This window comes from Cebus imitator, unplaced genomic scaffold (genome assembly GCF_001604975.1).
Source record: "Cebus imitator isolate Cc_AM_T3 unplaced genomic scaffold, Cebus_imitator-1.0 Scaffold23, whole genome shotgun sequence".
NCBI lineage: Eukaryota > Metazoa > Chordata > Mammalia > Primates > Cebidae > Cebus > Cebus imitator.
Genome location: NW_016107338.1, coordinates 2175120 through 2195277, shown reverse-complemented (window position 1 = coordinate 2195277; position 20158 = coordinate 2175120). Strand labels below are relative to the sequence as shown.

The 20158-nt window shown below is 54.6% G+C and overlaps 1 protein-coding gene across 27 annotated transcripts in view; it reads left to right on the top strand.

Annotated features, from left to right (window-relative positions):
- Positions 1-20158, top strand: part of DYSF (dysferlin) — a 231859-nt gene that overhangs the window by 145316 nt on the left and 66385 nt on the right. For 17 of the 27 annotated variants that reach the window (XM_037736135.1, XM_017521989.2, XM_017521985.2 and 14 more), the window contains 7 exons: positions 1473-1613; positions 2283-2312; positions 3625-3654; positions 11911-12012; positions 12131-12292; positions 13312-13477; positions 13980-14056. In XM_037736135.1, coding sequence (XP_037592063.1) covers positions 1473-1613; positions 2283-2312; positions 3625-3654; positions 11911-12012; positions 12131-12292; positions 13312-13477; positions 13980-14056 — 708 coding nt within the window. Of the gene's footprint in view, positions 1-1472; positions 1614-2282; positions 2313-3624; positions 3655-9288; positions 9331-11910; positions 12013-12130; positions 12293-13311; positions 13478-13979; positions 14057-20158 lie in introns of all 27 variants that reach the window. The other 10 variants (XM_037736130.1, XM_037736134.1, XM_037736133.1 and 7 more) reach the window with 2 other exon arrangements.

The window sequence follows — 20158 nt, the reverse complement described above, 5'->3', positions numbered from 1 at the left end:
GAACACGGGTCCCCAAGTGCCTCCCAGCTCTGTGCCACGGACAGGACCTCCTGTGGTGCCAGGCGAGCTCTAGGGCCGTGCTGTCTGGAAAGGGAGCCTCTAGCTGCATGAGGCTGCTGAGCACTGGAAATGGGGCTGGTGCGGCTGAGAAATGGAATTGTAAATTTTATTTCATTTTAACAAAGTAAAATTAAAATTTAAATAGCTGCAGGTGGCTGGTGCTCCTGTATTAGACAGAGCAGCTCTGGAAGGCTCCCAGGAGGGAGAGAGAACTGTGGGCTGGAATGTCAGGAAGGCCTTTGGGGAAGACCCAGGCCCTGGAGGAAATGTGGGGTTGGGGTGTCAGTGCAAGCCAGAGGCCTGGAAGGAGGAGAAGGGAGTCTGAGGCCAGGGGAGCAGGAGAGTGACGATATCAGGGCAGCATTTTCTGAAGAGGAAGTTGGATGCTGCTGGATGAGATCCACTGGGCACACAGCAGAGGACCTGGCCTGTGCTGGAGGCGGCAGTGGGATGAAAGGGGAGGGCCTGGACTTGGAAGACGTTGTCAGTAAGAGTTGCGGTGACCAGATGTCAGGTTCCCTGGGTGGGTGTGATGAGCAGGGGTGGGGGAAGGTGGTGCTGTTTAGATGCCTCACCAGATGGCGAGGAGGCTGGCCGTGGGTAAGGCAGGCCTGGGCTCGGGGGGGCCAACATTGGAGTGCTTGGGAGGAAAAGCTGGTACCATGGGGGGAATGAGCAACTGGAGGAAGGAGAAGAGCACAGGCCCTGGCACCTTTGGAGCAGGAGGAGGAGGGAGACAAGGAGGCAGGCGGCTGGGCTGGCACTGGTCAGGGGACTTGGCAGAAGGAGTGGGTACAGATGTGGAACGGGTTGGGAGGGTGGCCGTATGAGCTGAGCCGCAGGCTGCTGGAGCCCTGAGCCGGCCTGCCCCGCATCCAGTGTGAGGGTTCTGTCTTCTGCCTGAAAAAACAAGGCACCTTCCTTGATGAAAACATCATTTTGTCCAGGCTCATTTAATTTGATGAATGTGATAACAGTTTCCCCATTTGCAAAGCAGAAGAACTTAAGGGTGAAATGAGCAGGAGATACAGAAGTCCCTGGCTCTGCAAACACCTGTACTGCTGAGGGCATTAGAGAAATGCCAGAAGGCTGTCTCTTTGGTCTCCAGTAGGCTCAGTGAAGATTAAATTACAGCAGGGCGAACACTAGTTGGACAGTATTCCACTGTCCAGAGGGACTTCCCGACCATGATGGGAATTCAAACCTAGTGACTGTCACCAGAGGCTGCTCACATCTTATGTTGTCCTTGAGTCCTGCTAAGGAGGGAGAATTCACCATTCTGTGGGAGGGGTGCCCTGACTACCGAGGCCCTTTCTAGTTCAGAAGGCGGATGCAGACCTGGTGATCTCTCTGAGGCGACCTGGAGCCCTGGGTAAGGAATGCTGATTCTTTTCTCTCTACACTTGGTCTAGGGCGCAGACGAGTTTATTGGCCGCTGCCTCTGTCAACCGAGTCTGGAACGGATGCCCCGGCTGGCCTGGTTCCCACTGATGAGGGGCAGCCAGCCATCGGGGGAGCTGCTGGCCTCTTTTGAGCTCATCCAGAGAGAGAAGGTGAGGCCGCTCTGTATCCAGATCCAGGAGGCCCAGACAAGAAGAGCATGGCAGGGGTGGGGTAGGGTGCCAGTCCTCAGTGGGAGCCTGGAACGCCCCTCTGAAGCCAGGCCTCCTGCTGAGACCCATTTTCTGAACCCCAAGTCAGGACACCATCTAACATTGGAGTAGAATGTTGGGGTTGGGAATATCTGAGTCTTCTGGTTACTAGATTTAATCTTCCTTGGGTCATATCCTGACATGGTTTCTGGGAGGAGGACCCCTGTGGTCTGATTAAGGGAGCCTTAATTGCAACAATGTGGGGGACTTCAGGGACCGGCAAGGGCAGGATCTCCATTGCAGTGCTGGCTCCACCAGCACATGATCTCGCCTCGTGGCCCTGGGCCAGTCACTCTGTAAAATGAGGGGTCTGGGTTGGAGCTGTACCTTCAAACTTCCTTTTAGTGTGATGTGAATCCCAATATGCAGACTGAACAGGAGTAGGGCTGCTCTGGGTGAAGTGTCTGGAGGGACTCAGCCCACTGCCAGCTTAGCATCTCCTCCACCCTCAAGGAACAGAGGTGGCAAACCATGGACTCTCTGATCACTGACACAGTCCATGCGTGTCATGAGGGTGCTGGGGGCCTTGGGTGACAAGCACATGACCAGAGCTCTCTTTTCTTCACCCAGCCGGCCATCCACCATATTCCTGGTTTTGAGGTATGTCTTGCTCTGACCTTTTCTTCTTCAAACTATTGCCAGTCTCCCTGGTTTGCAGCCCTGTCTGGGTTAGGAAGGGCAGTCAGGCATTACCACCATCCTGCCTCGATCCCCCAGGAAACCTCTTTCAAGCAGAGGAGGGCCTAGGCTGGAGGGAGCTCAAAGCCTCTCTGCCCAGCTCAGGCCTTCCCTGCCCTTCTTCTCTGAGAAGTCCAAGAACCACAGAATCCCAGATGAAGTGTCCTCACAATTGTCCACCCCAGTGACTTTCAGCTGATATGCATTAGAATCCGCTGGACGGTTTTAAAGATCACCAGTGCTCAGGCCTCACCCCAGACCGAATCTCTAGGGGTATGGCCCAGGCCCAGTATTTCCCAATACTGCCCAGGGAATCTTAATGCGCAGCCAGGGCTAAGAATCACTGACTTAGCCCCAGGGTTCTGAAAGTGTGGCCGATTCTTGAGTCCTACTTCAAACCTACTGAGGCAATTCTGAGGCAGCAGCCTAGCAACCTCTGTATCAACTTGCCTTCCAGAGCCTTTTCACGCACAAGTGAGTTTCAGAAACTCCGATTCAGCCCACATTTCCCACCGAATTGTTCTTATCAGGATCCCATTTTCTTTCCTCTTCCAGTGACGGGGGCTTCATTCCCTTACTGATGCCCTCCTTCCTTCTCCTGGGGGTCTTGGTAGAAAATGTTGAGCTTTGACTGGTACCCAGGTGAATTGGATTCATTACCTGAATCCAGAAGAAGGACAGCTGCATCTATGAGAAGTAGTCATTTGGGCTCCTTTGCCCTTCACAAGGCAGCCCACATGATTTTCAGTGGTTCTTGGGAGGCCCTCCCTTCATGCGGGCCCTCCTTCGCCACCCCCATTCCACCAGGTCTCCCTCCCTGTCCTAAGCTCCCTCTGTCAGCCCTGCCCACTCCTGGGGGTTCTAGGTTGGTTCTCCTCGGCTTGCCAAGGCCAGAGGCTCCCAGGCCCTTCCCATCACCTGCTGTTCTCTTTCCTCTTGTTGCTTCCAGAGGTTCCTGGTGTCCAGGCTTATGCCTTAGGCTTTCCCAGCGTCCCTCTGCATTGACGTTCATTGCACCTTCTTTCTCAGGGACCACGATGGGGTGTGGCTGGGAAGTGCATCATTCTTACCCTTGGTGGGAGGTGGTTTCTGCTGGCTCCTCTTAGTGCTGGCATCTGGCATGCTGACCTCTGGCCCCACCTAGTGCACCTTGATACTAATGGGGAACTTTTCCTCCTCCCACCCCGCCCCCCACCATCTCCTGGATGTGCCACATCCCATGACTGTGGACCAGGTGCAGGAGACATCAAGGATCCTGGATGAGGTGAGCTGGGTCTTTGAGGCTGGGCCTGTGGGTGGGCCGAGGTGGAGGGAAGGTGAAGCTAGCCTCCAAGCACACACGTGGAGCCTTCCAGGTTCCTGGTGCCCAGCAGGTGCCTGTCACACGGAGACCTGTCTGGATTTTATTCCCTATGCTTTGTGTGGATTCAGGGCCACCCAGAATGTGTCATGGGGGTGATCCTGATCTAAGAAGGCTTGCTGTTCTGCTGGGAGACCAGATTTCACCCAGACAACATGAACCACAATACAGAGTATTAAATGATTACAGTACCAGGTGGCATGTTTTGAAGAATAAATTGTTTGAAAGGGGCCAGGGTAGTCAAGGAAGCCTTTCTGGTGGAGGTGGCATTAGCGAAATGTCTTTATGCCCGTCAGCACTTAGGAAGAAAGTGAGAAACATGGCTTTGGCTCAAAGGGCCGAGGATCAGTTTGGGTCCTGGCTAGTTTGGGGGATGGGGTTAGCTGGGGGCCTCCTGGGGACTGGAAGAAGTTCGGAGTTTGCATTTAGATAAAGCAAGGCTGCATCCTTTGCCATGGGAGGAGAAGCACGTTCCCTATGGCCTCCTGTGCATCTGTGGGTGGACTGTTGGGAGCCAGGCCAGAGGGTGGCAGAGACCTGGGTGGAGAGACAGGAAGGAGAACCCTAGTCAGATGAGGCGTTGGGAAAAGGGCAGCCACTTCCTGCCATCAGGGAATCCCCAGACTGAGAGCAGACACCGTTTGACATTTTCACTGCAATTTGGACTTGAAGTGCAGAGTCAGGATGTGGGATCCACAGGCCCCGCACCCCTTACCTCACTTCCTTTTGCTCCCAGACCGAGGTGGGGTCCGCCAAGTGAGCTCGCTGTAATTGTGCCTGACAGGCAGCCTCCTGCTTCTGGCTGCAGTTGCAAAGACTGCCGATTTGGAAAGGGAGGCGGAGTCCTGTCCAGGGAAGCAGCACGGAGCCCTCTCTCTTGATTGAGTGCACTTTGTGGCCAAAACCCACAGCCTGCTCTGAAGAAGACCCAGCCCAGGGATGAGTTATTAAAAAAAAGTTAAAATCCTTAATAACTGGATTCGTAATATATAACAGCGAAGACTCAGATTCCGAGAGCAGGGATCTGGCTGCAGTCTTGTCAGAAAGCAAATCAAAACTGCAGCTCGTGGGCCAGAGCCCGAAGAGGGCCAAGTGTCCCGCTGCAGGGCCAGCCAGGCCGCAGGCTGAGGCGGGGTGTGGGTCAGCAGGGCCAGGGGAGAGCAAGTCCTAGGAGTGTGCGAGGAACAGGGCTGGGCTGGGCCAGCAGGTTCAAAGGGTCTGAGGAGGACCCATCCCAGTGGGATGAATGATCTGCTGGTCCAGGGACCAGCCCCAGAAGATGACCTTGTGACCTCCCTCAGCCCCAGGGACAGCCCTGGGGCCCCTAGCACAGCCCATGTCCTTCTTACTTGAAGGCAAAGCCTCATGCCAAGATTCTGAGTCCTCTTCGATTTAAGAATCCCTGGGGTGGGGTGGGGGCAGGTTAGTCTTTCTGATGCCACTGGTCCTGCAGGAAGCAGGACACCCAGTAGGGTTTTTCTGTATTCTTCGTTGTGACCAAGCGCCTGCCTTGTATCTCCCATCTGGCTGCTCCCAGCCTCCGGCCTGATCCCCGTGAAGAGTGCTCGAGTCTTCCCCGGGGGCATCCCTGGCCAGGGGAGTCCATGAGAGTCTGGGGACAGTGAGGGAGCTGCCTGGCTGCAGGGGGGTGGGTTTGAGAGACTAGCTAGAGACTCTTGAGCCAGTTGAGATAGGGGCCTAGACCAGAGACAGGCCGGGAAGAACGGATGGGGCAAGTGACTCTGAAGGATGGTTTTAGGACAGCGTCTCTCGTGGGAAGTGCCTTTCAGCTAGTGCAGCCAGGTGCGGAAACGCCCAAGCCACAGTGCCTGTGAATGAGTTCAAGTGCTATCTGTCCCTGTAGAAGGCTCCCAGAGCAAGACAGTGGGGATAGCTTCCCAGAAGAGGAGCCACTGAGCTAGCTTTTGAAGTTGGGATTGGCAGAAGAGGTGGGGAGGGAGCCCAGGCAGCGGTGTCTTAGGCTGGGGGCATGTTACCACCTGTACCCGGCTTGGTGGACAACAAGCTTCCACTTTCCCAGGCTTTATGCCCATCTGGGACGCCCCTCTCTGCAGCTCTTGGTCAGGAAGTGAGGCTGTTGCATGGTGTGTTTGAGGCTTTGATGATGTCCAGGAGATCTGGGTCCTCGCAGAGAGAGCAGATGGAGGGAAGGGTTTCCTTTCTGCTCTCCAGTCTGCCTTTTTCTTTGTCTTTCCCTCTCTTTCTGAGTCTCTTCCCACTCGCCTTTCGTGTTTCACTCTTCCTGTTTGCTCCTTGGCCCCAGCTTCCTCCTTCTCCCCGCCTCTTCTGAGCCCTCTGTCTCCTTTCTTTTCCTTTTTGTCTGGAGAACAAAGGCAGTCGATGCTGCCAAGGGGAATGAGTTCAAAGAAACTGCAATTTTAGATTTCCTGAGAACTGGAGAGTGTGTGCATGCACATGTGAGCGTGTGCGAGTATGTACACTCTCGAGGGCGCATACAGAGACGCACACACAGCAGCAGAGGTGATGGTGGGTCTCTGAATGCACAGGGACCCCAGGATACAGAAAACGTGTAGAGGAAGACCCACGGGCTTGCGGTCCTGACCATTTGGTGGGGGGGGGGCGTGCACGGGGAGGTGAGGGGGTGTGGTTTAGATTATTACCCTTGCTTCTGCTGCTTCTCTTCTGCGGGGCAGGGGATGTCCTGGTGGAAGAGATTGTATGCTTTGTGGCTGATTTTATTGCCAGCTCAGGGGTGGGGGTTACCAGATGCCACTCCATCCACCCACCCAGGCTGCAGGGTATATGGCTTTTACTCTGAGATGTACCGGGGGTACTCTCCTGCACCCCCAAATCCACTAGAAGGAAAAATTTGGTGTTTTGCAATCAGGAAAATAAAGCCAGTGGTCCCCCATCCCCCATACCTCCCCCAAGGCCTTAATTTAAAACACTGTTTTTTCCTGGGAAGTGTAATTAGAGCAACATGTTGTTCCTAAGGAGCTGGGTGGGGCAGGCAGACAACGGAGCCCTCCCAGCCTGCCTGGCTGCCCCCTGCCTGGAGCTCCCTGAGGAACCAGGATGTGACTGTGGAGTCTTCTGTACCCTGCTGGGTGAGGTGAGGGTCCACAGGCTACTGGTGACTGGGCTGACCCAGGAAGCTTGCCAGCACTTCCTTTACCCTGGGAGCGACGCCTGTCTAATGTGCTGGCCCCTAGGACTGGGCCAGGGGAGCCCCTCTCGTGGCTCAGGGCCTTGGTTCTTTGTGCTAAACTGGCCAGCGGGACAGACAGACTGAAGTGGGCCTGAGGATGGATTCAGCTCTGGCAGGGGAGAGAGCCTCACTTGTTCTTGGGGTCCTCTTGGTCTGGGCTGGCTTGATCAACACCCTGCACAGCTGTAGAACCCACCTCTGTAGCTGCCCCTGGTCTGCCCTGCGTCAGAGGGGAGCAAGGCAGGAGCTGGTCAAATGTGGCTTCATCCCCCATCATTCATAGGACAGTGAATCAGGATGTTCAGTCTGCACCCCCTGTTATACCCCTCAAGTGGGCTGGACCAGAAAAAAGTGGAAAACCAGGCTCAAGAGCTGGCAGAGGCTTCAGGACTCCTGTCTGTGAGATGATCAGAGATTTCTTAGGGCCACAGGAATGGGATATGTGGGGAAAGGGTCATGTGGAGAGGGTTAAGAGAGTCAGTCAGGTTACAAGATGTTTCTGAAGCATCTGGGGGAGATTTTTCTGGATATCTTGAATTGGGCCTTAAAAATGGGTTAGATTCAGGTGGCAGTAAAGAAAGCCTGTTGAACCAGAGGGAGCAGTGAGCAGGCCTGGGGAGGACCTAGGATCAGGCTGGAGCATGCACGGGTGCTAGGAAGGAGGAGAGTGTGTGTTGGATTCATCCCTTCATCCTCCTATCCACCCACTCTTCTGTCTTCACTCTCCCTCTTCTCCTTCAATTACCCATTCATTATCATTTATTTATTGGATGGGGGAGTTCAGCTGTGGTCCCTGTGTACAGAATTGCTGGTTTAACCGAGGACAGATCAAACGAACATGTGGAGGTAGCAAGGGGTGATTGATTGACGTGTCTTTCTATGAAAATAAGTGTAAGTTGCTATGGGGGCCACGAGGGTCCTTAAGGTTGGGGCACCAGGGAAGATTTAAATGGAGACCTGCAGTCTGAGTAGGAAGTACAGATGGAGTGCGGTAGAAGTGCATTTCAGACAGAGGGACCACTGAGCTCCAAGTCTCAAAGCTAAAGGAGCATGGTGCCTCCTGCAACCTGCTAGCATTCAGAAGGGCAGGTGTTGCGTGTGTCCCAGGAGGTGGTTCATCACTATTTGGGGTCGTCAAGGGGAAATTTATCTGATGAGAGACATGCCCAGAGAAGGCAGCAGGAGCTGGAAGATTAGGGGTCTTGTGGAGGCTACTATGAAGAGTTTGCACTTCATCTTGAGCAGATGGGAAGACATTGGAGGGCTTGAAGCAGCGAGTGACGTTATTCGAAAGCCCACCCTGGCTGCAGATTGCAGCAGGCATGGGCTGTTGGCAGAGGGTGTCAAAGCCAAACGAAAGGGGGATGCTGGTGAATCCAGGCGAGAGAGGGTGGTGGCTTGTACTGAGCAAAGGAGATGGGTGGGCGGGTGGGCGTGAGAGATGTTTAGGAGACAGGATCCCCAGGGTTTGGTGGTCAGTCAGTCAGGGTGATGAGGGGCAGGAGGAACCAAGGGTGGCATGGGGGCTTTTGGCTTGGTTGTCTAGGTGGATGATGAGGTCAGATTTGAAGGGAGCAGGTTTTGAGGGGGAAGATAAAGAATTTAGTTTTGGACAAGTTCAGTATAATGAACTAAGCCGTAAGATATTGGGGCTTAGCGGAGATGTTTGGGAGCAGAAAATCTAGGAGAGGACCAAGGAGCAGATCAGGGCTTGGTGGTGGAAGATGGGGAGGCTGCAGAGGAGGCTCAGCAATCAGGGTGGGACAGCGGTGTGGATGCAGAGAGATGGTTTAGGAAGGAGGCGAGGTCAGCTGGCCAGATGCTGCTGAGGGGGTGTGACAGAGAGAAGAGCCCACGAGTGTCCTTCAGGTAGGGGACTTTGGAGACAGAAATTTCTGGGGAGGGGTGCCGAGGGCAGAAGCAGGATGCACTGGGTGGTGGGTGGTGTGGTTATGACGGAGGAGCGGTAGTGTGTGGAGACAACAGAATGAGAGCGAGGAGAGGAAGGAGCCTGCAGAGAGGACACAGAAGAGGGTGTGGGTGGATTTGGGAGATGGGGATGTCTTTAAATTGGGAAGGAGAAGATCCAGGAGATAGTGTGAAAAATTGGGGAGGAGGATTAGGATGCATGGTCATAGGGGGAGCCACAGAAGCAGGCAACCCTGGGAGGTGGCAGGAAATGGCAGGGAAGAAGCATGTCCTGGGACCCCTGGGGACAGCACGGTGGACAGAGCTGGCCTTGGGATGCATGTGGTGGCCTCGTGCTGAGGAAGCTGCCTGGGACACATCTCTAACCACTGTCTCTGCTTCTCTCTTCCTCTGCCTCCGCTGGGCCTGGCACTCTGCAGCTGTGTGCTCCTGCCTTCTTTCTCCAGGGCCTTCTCCAAACGGTACCGGAGCTTAACCTTCTCCAGGTTCTTGTTCCTCTGTCCTCAGTGAGCAGGCTACTGAAGATGGGGAGCCTGGTCCCCATTCTTTAGAGAGGAATGTCATCACCATGGAGCCTGAGGGAGCCCTGAGGGAGAGAGACCGGGGAAGCGAGGGATGAAGTGGATGCTGCCCAGTGTTTGGGGGCCTAGAGAGGGAATATTCTGGGAGGAATGTGTTCATGAGTGTTCCTTAGTGATGTTAGGAGAGCAAGTGTATGAGAAAGATTGATCTTTCTGCTTCTTTGCTCAGGGGATCCTGGGGCTGTTCCCTCCCTGATGTTTTTTTTTTGGCCTCTCTTTGTCTTGGGTTTTTGGCTCTGGTCCATAATGGGTTGGGCACTAGCCACAAGGGGCTATGAACAGGCCACAAGCAGGCCTTCAAGTGCAACCCTGTCTTTAAAGAGAACACCCTGCTATGCTGCTACCTGTAGCTGGTGGCCTCGGAGTGCCCAGGGAGGACATCGAACTGGGGGTCCCCATAGCAGCCAGGTCACTGCAGAAGCTGTGCAGGCCCTGCCTCCATCCTCCCAGGGCCCCTTTCATGTGGACTGAGACACACATAGCGCCCCCTGGAGTTGTGCACGGCAGCAGCCCTGTCCATCACCCCTCCCCATCAGACAGTCAGCAGTGTAGGGGCTTCCTGCATCATGCCACCAGCATTGTGGATCTGGAGGAAAATGACAAGCTTTTTTGCTTTATGCCCTGGTGACTTAGAGATAGTAATAAAGCCAGTGTTCTTCCGAAAGATGCTTCTGATGACTCAGCTCTCTTGAAGTCACCCTGGGGAGATCAACACCAACACCAATGGCAAAAACAATGGTACCAACAACAATTCTAGTAACAGTTACAGTCACAGCCATTTATAAGCACCTCCTATGTGCCAGGTGCTCTTCGGATTTGTTCTCATTTAATTATCAGAGCAGCTGATCTCAGGTCTTCATCTGAGGATACTGAGTCACCGAGGTTGAGTAATTTGCCCAAGGTCAATCGGCGAGGAGGTGGCAGAGCTGGAGCTAGAGTTGAGGTCTGATTCTAGGACTAAGCTTCCAGCTGCTGTAGGTCAGGGGAAACATGGTGTCATCAGGTGTCACTGGGCAGGGGAGTGGCTTGGGTTGGCTGTGAAATGACTCATGGAAGTGGGGGAAGCTGATACCTCTCTCTGCTTTCACTGCTGTCAGCATCTATGGCACAGCATCTGCGTATGGAGGTAGCATCCTTGCACAGGAACCCGACGCAAGTCACTTGGAGAATGAATCCAGTGATTCCATTGTTTAATAAATGAGATTACATGAAGCAAGCTCTGTAAGGTGTCCATCACAGTTCTTTTAATATAGTTAACATTTCCTGAGTGTCAGGCCCTCCACGTATGGATGTGCAGGCTGGGCACTGCACAAGGACATTGTGTCTAACGGGGTGCAAGTTCTAGCACAGGCACTATGTATGTGTATTTGTTATAACAATCTCCCAATAGGTGGCAGTAAAGGGTCTTGTTCTAATAAACTCAGAAAATGTGATGATTTTCTGACATGGAAGTAAAGAGTCTAAAGAAACGCACATCTTTCTCTAATCGTCACAATAGTCCTGTTGAAGGTTTACATGAACAGGCGCTCCTCTAAATGTTATACAGGTATTAACTTCTTCAACCCTCACCCTAACCTTTAGAGGTCAACAACTTTTGCTAACCATTTTATAGATGAAAGCGTTGAGTGATAGAGAGGTGAAATAATCTATTTAATGTCGTATGCAGTAGAGCTGGGACTCACACCTGTGCTCCTAACTGCTGTTACTGGCAGCTAACTATCTAAGGAAATACCTGCCTCCCTTGCCCCGCCTTGCTTCCTCACGTAGTTCTTCGTGGTCATTGAGGATTCTTGCCAAACTCTTGTTGGCAAATCCGTAGAGAGAAAATCTCCCCAGCAGCGTGCATTGGTGCTCTGGGGATGACAGACCCTTATAGCCCCTTCTCCCATCGGTCAATTCTTCTTCTCTTTCTGGCTCACAGTGCAAGTGTCCTATCCTCATAGGGGACAGGTGTGAGAGGTTGGAGTTTGGGGCTGAAAGGTGTCTCAGTTGTGGGGGGAATGATAACCTGGAAGGGTCTGAGCCAGGAGACAGGAGAACCAGGCTGGGGGGCAGGCACGTGTCCTTACTGGGACTCAGAGGGGCTGAGGTGGACCTGCTGGGATGGAGTGCACAGTGTGTACACTCGTGTACCCTGTGCGTGTTGGGGGGGAGACCCTGAGCAGATCATGGGGCATCAGAGCCTGCACCATGGAAAGAGGGGTGACTTGGGATTCAGCTGAAACAAGGTGACCTGAGCCCTGGGAGAAGGTGCTGGCAGTGTGATCCTGGAGAAGATGGTGCCTGGCTGAAACTGACTTAGCTCTCTCGTTTCTGCCTCCCTATTTGTCCACTTCTATCTTTGCTTCTCTGTTTCTCCTGCGCTTGGCATTTCTTTCTATCCCATCTGTCCTTCTCTTGTCTCTTTGCCTTGGTTTTCCTCCTACCTTTGTCTCCATTCTACGTGCTGGTCCACTGCAGTCCGAGGACACAGATCTGCCCTACCCACCACCCCAGAGGGAGGCCAACATCTACATGGTTCCTCAGAACATCAAGCCAGCGCTCCAGCGTACCGCCATCGAGGTGAGTGGGCCTGGCCTGGGCATGGGGGCTGGGAGTAGCCTGCTCTTCCCCTTCCTGGCCCCAGCCTTTCCTGGGGCCTGCAGCCTTCTGAACCGCTCTCCTCATTGTGTGTGCCCAGATCCTGGCATGGGGACTGCGGAACATGAAGAGCTACCAGCTAGCCAGCATCTCCTCCCCCAGCCTTGTGGTAGAGTGTGGGGGCCAGACAGTGCAGTCCTGTGTCATCAGGAACCTCCGGAAGAACCCCAACTTTGACATCTGCACCCTCTTCATGGAAGTGGTGAGCCCCACCTCCCTACTGTCCCCTTCCAGAGTCCTAGGGGCTAGAAGTTCCACACAGCCCCAAGCAGCCTGGGGCTTGTGCTCCAGTTCCCTGCGGGGTCCAAGGCAGGTCATGCCATCTCTCACCTCACTGTCCCATGAACATGGGGAGGAGTGCTCATACCCTCCTCACTGGAAGGGTTCAGACCTGTGAGTAGCACACATGGGGCCAGCCTGCTCCTTCTACCCAGATCCTGGGTCAGCGAAAGCTCCCAGGAGCCATCCCCTGGCTCTTTCCCTTTCGGGACAGGTTTCGGTTCCCTGGAGTGCCCTTAGGGACCTTCTAGGGTTCAGCCTTCCAGGATTCCTCCAAACCTTTCCGGACCACATCCTCCCCAGCCTGGGCCCCCTCAGAGGAGCTGACCCCACAGCCCTCGGGCCCCCAGCCCTCTCCAGCGCCCTGGGATGCCTAGACCTAGTGGCTAGAGTGAGGCAAGTCTGAGGAAAAGAAAATGGTTTGCAAGATGAAAGTGCTGTAGAAATTCCAGGCCCAGTGGCTGTCAACAGAAGCCTCCTCTTGGCCGAGCCAAAGCCGCCCCTGAAGGAGAGCATATAAATTATTTCAAGTTGTGTTCAAAGTGCTTTTGGGGTGTGTGGGGGGAAGAATCTGGGTCTGTTAGCCAACTCTCGAGTATCCACTTGGGGGGGACTGTCTGCAAGAAATGTCGAGTCCGGGGCCAAGTCCCCTCGCCCCCTTCCCAGCCAGTGAGGGAACGCAGCCTTGTTTTCAGTTCAGGCTGAACGGGATGTGTGTGGAAGGAAAGCTGTCGGGGGCGCCAGCCTCCGAAGGCAGGGTTCAAGGGGCCAATGGGAAGGTGTGTGCCTTCGCTCCACTGCCCAGCTCCGGGCCAGCTACCATTTTGGATTTCTGGCTGTGGGGATTATGTGCGGTTTACAGTCATTTTCTGCTCTTTGGGCTTGACCTGGAGGCTTCCCAGAGAGGGATTGAGGCCAATGGGTTCTTCCTCCTCCACCCAGATGCTGCCCAGCGAGGAGCTCTACTGCCCCCCCATCACTGTCAAGGTCATTGATAACCGCCAGTTTGGCCGCCGGCCTGTAGTGGGCCAGTGTACCATCCGCTCCCTGGAGAGCTTCCTGTGTGACCCCTACTCTGCAGAGAGCCCATCCCCACAGGGCGGCCCAGGTAGGGGAAGGGGAGACGCTGGGGAGCACAGGGAAGGGGGTGCCTCGGGGCCAAGCCACCCTTCCTAGTTGATATGCATCCTGAAGCCCTTCTCTTGTGGAGACCTGAATGAGAAGTGGTTTCTGCTCTGCTAGACCACAGGGTGGGGACCTCACCTTCCTTAGGGTGGAGCCTCACTCTGGATGGGGGGGCACCAGGAGCAGATGACTGATGCTTGTGGGAGCTGAGGGGCACGGACTCAAAGTGAGGCCAGTGGGAGGGAGAGGGAGGGCAGGGAGGTGGTGATATGGGGAGAGAAGAGAGAAATGTGAGGGGAGGGCGGCAGAGAAGGGGAAGACTGCAGGTGAAGGAGGATGGGAGAGGCGGAGTTAAGAGAGGGACTTACTGGGAGGGAGGAGGAGAGGGAAACCGGCTGAGAGGTGTGGAGGGACTGCGGAGTCTCAGCTGAGCCCCGGGGCTGGCGACGGGGAGCCTTTTGAGAGAGTGCCTTCCTCCTCTGCAGACGATGTGAGCCTCCTCAGTCCTGGGGAAGACGTGCTCATCGACATTGACGACAAGGAGCCTCTCATCCCCATCCAGGTAGGAAGGGCATCCTCTGGGGAGGCCTGGGTCACCCTTCCCTTCCATTCCTTGTCTCGTCCCACCCCCTCTCCCACACTTCATTATCACAAAGGGTCTATACACATTCCCATCTGGGTTCTGGCGGCTGGACACTGTATGCCAGAGAGACCCAGATGGGAGCTTTCAGTCTGGCTGAGGGGGGTGCGGTGTGCTCGTCTGGGCAAGACTCAATCTGTTTTCTTGGAAGCATATGAGAAAAATGGCCCCTCTACCCTGGGGGCCATGGTGAGGGCTTTCTCCTAGAGGTCACCAGAAAGTCAGGGTAGAGGGGCAAATGAGAGAGCGAAGAGGACAGGGAGTGGCTGGACTATCTCTGGAGTCCTCCAGCTCCATCTCTCTACCTTGGACAGGCCCCTTCTTAGGGGGAGTTCTTCTGTGGGCTTGTGCTTGGTGGCTCCTTGGAGACAGCTTAGAAAGAGAAGGCTGTGTCCAAGCCAAGAGTCCATCTTGCCCCATTCCTCCACCTGCAGGGAAAAGGAGGCAGGAGGCAGGAGGGGACATTATTTTAGAGTCTCCAGCCCTGGGGGAGGTAGGAGTCGTTCTTTTGCTGCATACTCAGCAACCGAGGGCCAGCTGGTGACGCAGATGCCAGCGCCACAGAGCATGGGAGGAGGTGTGTGGCGTCTTGTGCTGAGGGGCAGCATCCCCCCACTGTGGGCCACAGAGTGGCCCTGGATTCTTTAGGGCTGAGCCCATCTGGTTCTTCCCACGGTAGATATGGAAAAAGGTTTCACCGTGAGCACCAGCCTTGAACTCACCATCTGTTCCAGGTTGTCACCCTCGTCTCTGGGCTTTGAAAGATACTGGTCACACCCTTGGCACCCTGGGGCTCCCACAACCTCCAGGCCACCCAGAGGCAGAGCCTCCAGGCCTGTACAGATAATACCTGTGTCCTCAGCCTTGCTGCACGGATGCTAAAAGTCCTCAGAAGCCCTGAGTTCCATCTCTCTAGCCTCTATGGCTCTCCAGGGCTCTGCTCTAGCAGCCCCTCTGCTGGGAAGACCCCCTGCCTCCTGTTCCTTGGTAACTCTTGGCCAGTCTTTAAGACTTAGGTGTGGTCACTTTTTCAGGGAAGTCTTTCCTGGCTCCTCCTCTTCTCCTGCGGGACTTGCCTGTCTTTCGGTCACTGGGTCACTGCGCTTCCTCTAGGGCCTGCACGTCTCTGTCAATGTTAGCATATTCCCTGGGCTAAGCTTAGGGCAGCAACTGTGGCTCCTTCCTCCTTGTATTCTGAATGCTCAGCACAAGGCCTTGCTTAGCGGAGGTGTTAACGGAAGTCTGTCTGTCTGGGTAAATGGGTAGATGGGCACCTGGGTTGATGGATGGATGGATGGATTTTCTGGCCACTGTCTGTGTGGATCTGAGGAGGAACCTCTCTCTTGGCTGGGAAAAGACAAATGGAAATTTCAGATGTCCCTTTGTAAAATTTAGCTAAACTCAGTGCTAGTGCCTCTGGCCTGCTTGGGTGTTTATAGCTGAATTAGGCAGATAATTTGCCCCAAACCCTGGCTGCCTGCTCCTGGCTCCTGTTCACGGCTGCTCCACGGGCCTGTCTGAGACTGTGCAGGGAAGTGCGGGCCTGCCCAGCAGGATTTCCGTTCTGTGTGTGCTGCCCTCAAAATGTCTACACACTCAGATGGGGAGGGACTATTTTAGGTCCTGCTGGCTACAAGCACAGCCAGAGGCAGACGATGAGGAGGCCCAGCCTGGCCATCCTCCCGGCGTTGACATGAGGGAACTGGGGCTGGGGTCTGAGCCAGAGCTGGGCCTGCGCTGTTTGTGAGAGCACATGGCCACTCTGGCTGGAGCTGCTAGACAGAGCAGCAATGCTGTTGGGAGCTGGGATGGGGCTCCTGGAGGTGTGCCCACCTGGGGAGGGGTTGGGCCTCCCCTGGCCTAGGAGTGGGGAGAGGAGGAAATGACATTGGCTTGCTCTGATGGGGGAGGCTTGGACCTTGCCCTCATGGAGCTCCCTGTCTGGTGAAGGAGACAAAACTGTTCTCAAGAGCCACAAACCCAGCAGGGAGACCAGTTCTGGTCTCCAGGGAGCCGTGGCCCTCTGGGGAAGCCCCTTGTCTGGTATCTGACTTAGTTCCGCATTTTTCTCTGAGATCCATTCCTCTGATTTGGCCAATCCAGGAAATCTTTCACTTGCTCGCCTCTCCTCCCTGTCCCTGGCACTCTGGAGGACAGGCGCTCCAGGGCCAACCCAGGAGGCAGCTGACCCTGGGTGCAGTTCCAGTGGTTTGCTAGATAACTATGGCTGGGCTCTCTTCCTCCCCCTCCTCCCCCAATGCAGATAGCATGAAAGGCCTGGCGTCCGGGGATGGGAGGGACGAGAGGTCTGGCAGAATTTGGATTTTTGCTGGCCCCTGTCTGCCCCACTGGTGTTTCTCGGCAGCCTATTCCATCCTCACAGTTGATGCAGCCCTGGCTGGTGCTGGATGCACTCAGCACCTCCTGGCTGTGGTCCTCAGACTCTTCCTAGCTCAAACCTGCTCTTGCCAAAGTCACCCTGCCACCCTGGTTCCTTCCTGTGTCTTTCCTCAGTGACATCTTCTTTCTGCTCCCAAAACCTTCTCGCCAGCATCTGCCCAGGTCCTGGGATAAGCAACTCGTTTAGAACATGTCACTGAAGACCTTTGCCTGAAGTTCAGGCCATGAGCTGGTACTCACCACGGAGCGTTTCTCAGGTTTCTAGAAATGTTTTGGTGTGTGTCGAGAGTGGCCAGTCCTGGAGGTGACTCAGAACATATGCATAAGGCAGATCTGGGCCCAGCCTTCCAGGGTTCGGAAGTCGGTGACTCTCTAGGGGTGAGCGGGGGACCCTGCTTGGGGGATGTCTGGCCTCTTTCAACTTCACGGTGAGGAGGGTTGGGATGAGAAACGCTCACACTTACTAACTCCATCACTTGTCCTTGGTCTGTGCGGCCATGCTATGTGTAGACTTCAGGCTGGCAGACTAGGGCTGGGGGTGGTGTGTGCACATGAGTGTGCATGGTGCGGGGGATAGGAGCAGGTGTGCGCACGAGCTCCCATGGGTGCACACTTGGTGGTGGCAATGCAGGAATTGTGGCCTTGACTTTGAACTTTCTGAGGGCAGGCCTGGGTGTGTCCTCACAGAGGGAGAAGAGAGGTATCCTATTCCACCTAGTTCTCTGCCTTAGAAAACAACATATTCATTTTTTTCAGATAATAAATATGATACGTGTTTATTATATAAGATTTGGGAAATATAGAAAAATAATGAAAAAATAGGCATTACCTCCAACCACACACAGTTCGAATGCACTGCTCCCAACATTTCCTTCTCATCCTTTCCTCTTCCTTCTGGGTTTCTCTTTCTGTCTCTGACCTTATTTCTGCCTTTAAAGTAAAATTAGGGTCTTTGTTCACCAGTCTTTTTTTATGGAGGTAGTTCTTGGTGTTATGATTATGATTAGGAGAAGGAAAATACTATTCAGGAACACACAGAGAGCATGCCAAGCCCGCCCATTTCCTGTAGAGGGTCTGCAAGCTCCAAATAGAGGCTCTACTCCCAGAGATCGCACCTTCGAGGCCCTGAGATACCCCCAGAGCCAGCTGGGTATAGCAAGGGCGGCTCTTGCCTAGCGTTCTGCGTGAGCACTCTTGGGTTGAGGGGCTCCTCTGAGTCCTCAGAGAAGGAGAATTTAGGTGGGTGGGATTATGTGTGTGTTGAAAAATTAGAGACATAACTTTTAGGAAATTCTAACTCTGGTCACAAAGAGATGAGGGATGAGGGGGTGTCGGGAAGATCTCAAATGAGTGATGTCAAAGCGAGGAGATGCTTCGTTAACAAGGAGACCAAGCCCTTGGACTCTCCTGGCCCTGCAGCTTCAGCATGTGCTAAGCAAGAAGGGCAGCGTCTCTGGGGAGGGGACTCTGAGACGGGTGGGTGAACAGAGGAGGACAGGGAGACTGTCCTGGTGGGCAGACGGGCTCGGGCAGAGGCTTGGAAGTGGGACTCTGTGTGTGTGTGTTTTATGTGGCAAAGGGGTGTGTGTATGTGTATATGTGGTAGAGGTGGTGTGTGTGTGTGACAGAGGTGGGGGTGTGTGTGTGTGGTAGAGGTAGTTTGTATGTATGTGGAGTAGAGGTGATGTGTGTGGTAGAGGGGTATGTGTGTGTGTTAGAGGAGGTGTGTGTGTGTTAGAGGAGATGTGTGCATGTGTTAGAGATGGTGTGTATGGTAGAGGAGGTGTGTGTGTGTGTGCATGTGTGGTAGAGGTGGTGTGTGTGTATGCATGTGTGTGTGGTAGAGGTGGTGTGTGTGGTAGAGGTGTGTGTGGTAGAGGTGGTGTGTGTGTGTGTGTGTGTGGTAGAGGTGGTGTGTGTGTGGTAGAGGTGGTGTGTGTGTGGTAGAGGTAGTGTGTGTATGGTAGAGGTGTGTGTGTGGTAGAGGTGTGTGTGGTAGAGGTGGTGTGTGTGTGTGTGTGTGGTAGAGGTGGTGTGTGTGGTAGAGGTGGCGTGTGTGTGTGGGGTAGAGGTGGTGGGTGCATTGACTGTGTGTGCATGTTTTGTGTGTGGTGAGTGTGGGGTGGCAGCAGGAGCTAGGCCTGGCCAGCTAGTGTGCAGGAGACTGTTTCCTTGCTCTGTGGTGTGGGTGCTGGGGCTGGCCGGCTCCCAGGCTCCCAGGCTCCCCGGTGCTGGGGCTGGGGCTAATTTTGAGCCTGCTGCTCTGGTTATAGTCTCTGGGATGCCGTGAAGGTGGGAACGTGCTCCCAGAACCAGAGTGGCAAATTATGCCTGAGTCCCAAAGGGGAACGTGTAATTTCTGAAGCTGGACCAGATCTTTGGAGCACTATGTTTAGCTTTATTTTGCTCTGGTGAACTGCCGGTTTCCCTCTCACCTTTCTAAAAAAGAACTGCATTAAAAATAACAGTAAGGCTTCTGTGGGGTTCAGGATGCGAATGGGAGGGGCAGAGCTGCTGCCTGGCAAGGCCCATCTCTGGCCAGCTGGGGGCTGCACGCGGAGTTCACCCAGTCTATTCCAGGGGTCACACGAGGAGTGGCCAGCACCCCAGGGCCATCTATCAGCTCTGGCTGGGCACTCAGGGCTGCTTCTGCCCTCCTGCATGTGCTTCTGGCTCTGAACAGCCCTGAGGGCCCCCTCAGTGTCTCTTCACAGAGCAGGGAGGGCTCCGGGTCTCCAAACGCCCCTCCAGGGCCCAGCAGGGCTTCACCTTCCATGGGTTTCTCTGGGCATTGGGAGAGTGTCTTCCAGGATCTTCCTGCTGAGGAAGGCAGGCCAGCCTGGGGTTTGGCTCCTTGGAGTCCTCCCAGAGCCTCCTGCTCCAGGCTTAGAGGATGAGGGGCCAGCCCTGGCAGCCCTGTGTCCCAGCTGGCTGCTCACTCCCCCAGCCCCTGCCCTCCTGACCCCTTTGCTCTTTCTCGAATGGGCTGTGCTTCTTTCTTCCTCTCCACCTTTGCGCTTGCAATTCCCTCTGCCCAGCATGCGTCTTCTCACCTTGCCTACCTGCTAGCCTGGTACTCATCCACCCAGAGCCACATCCCCTTCTAGAGTATCGAAGTGGCCTCTGAACAAGTCTCCCTGCCCCCAGCCCTGAGCCCTGAGGCCTTGCTCAGGCTGCAGCCCAGGGATTCACCTTGTAAAATATTGATTCACAGTACTGGGAGATTGCAGGCAAGGAGCTGATGCCTAGAAAAGGATGCAGAAAGTGATTCGTAGCATGGAGTGGAGGATGGACTATAAGACTCCTAAAGTCCCCACTGATGTCAGGTTTCGGGAAGGCATATGACGGATGCCCTGGTTCTTGTCCTGGAGGAGAGAAGACCGAGAAACCTGCTCTAGCTTAGGAACCATGCCCAGCAGCATTGGTATGGCTCAGCGGTTAGGATGCTGGGGAGTTGGAGTGTCCCTGAAATAGGCAGATGTTGGAGAGGGAGGGAGGGCATGTGAGAGAGCAGGTAAGAGTCAGGCACTGGCTGAACCATTTCCATGTGCCTTGCCTTGTGCTGGGTGTGCATAGCCTTTATCTCATTCATACTCACTGTTGCCCTGTGAGGTGGGCTTCGGG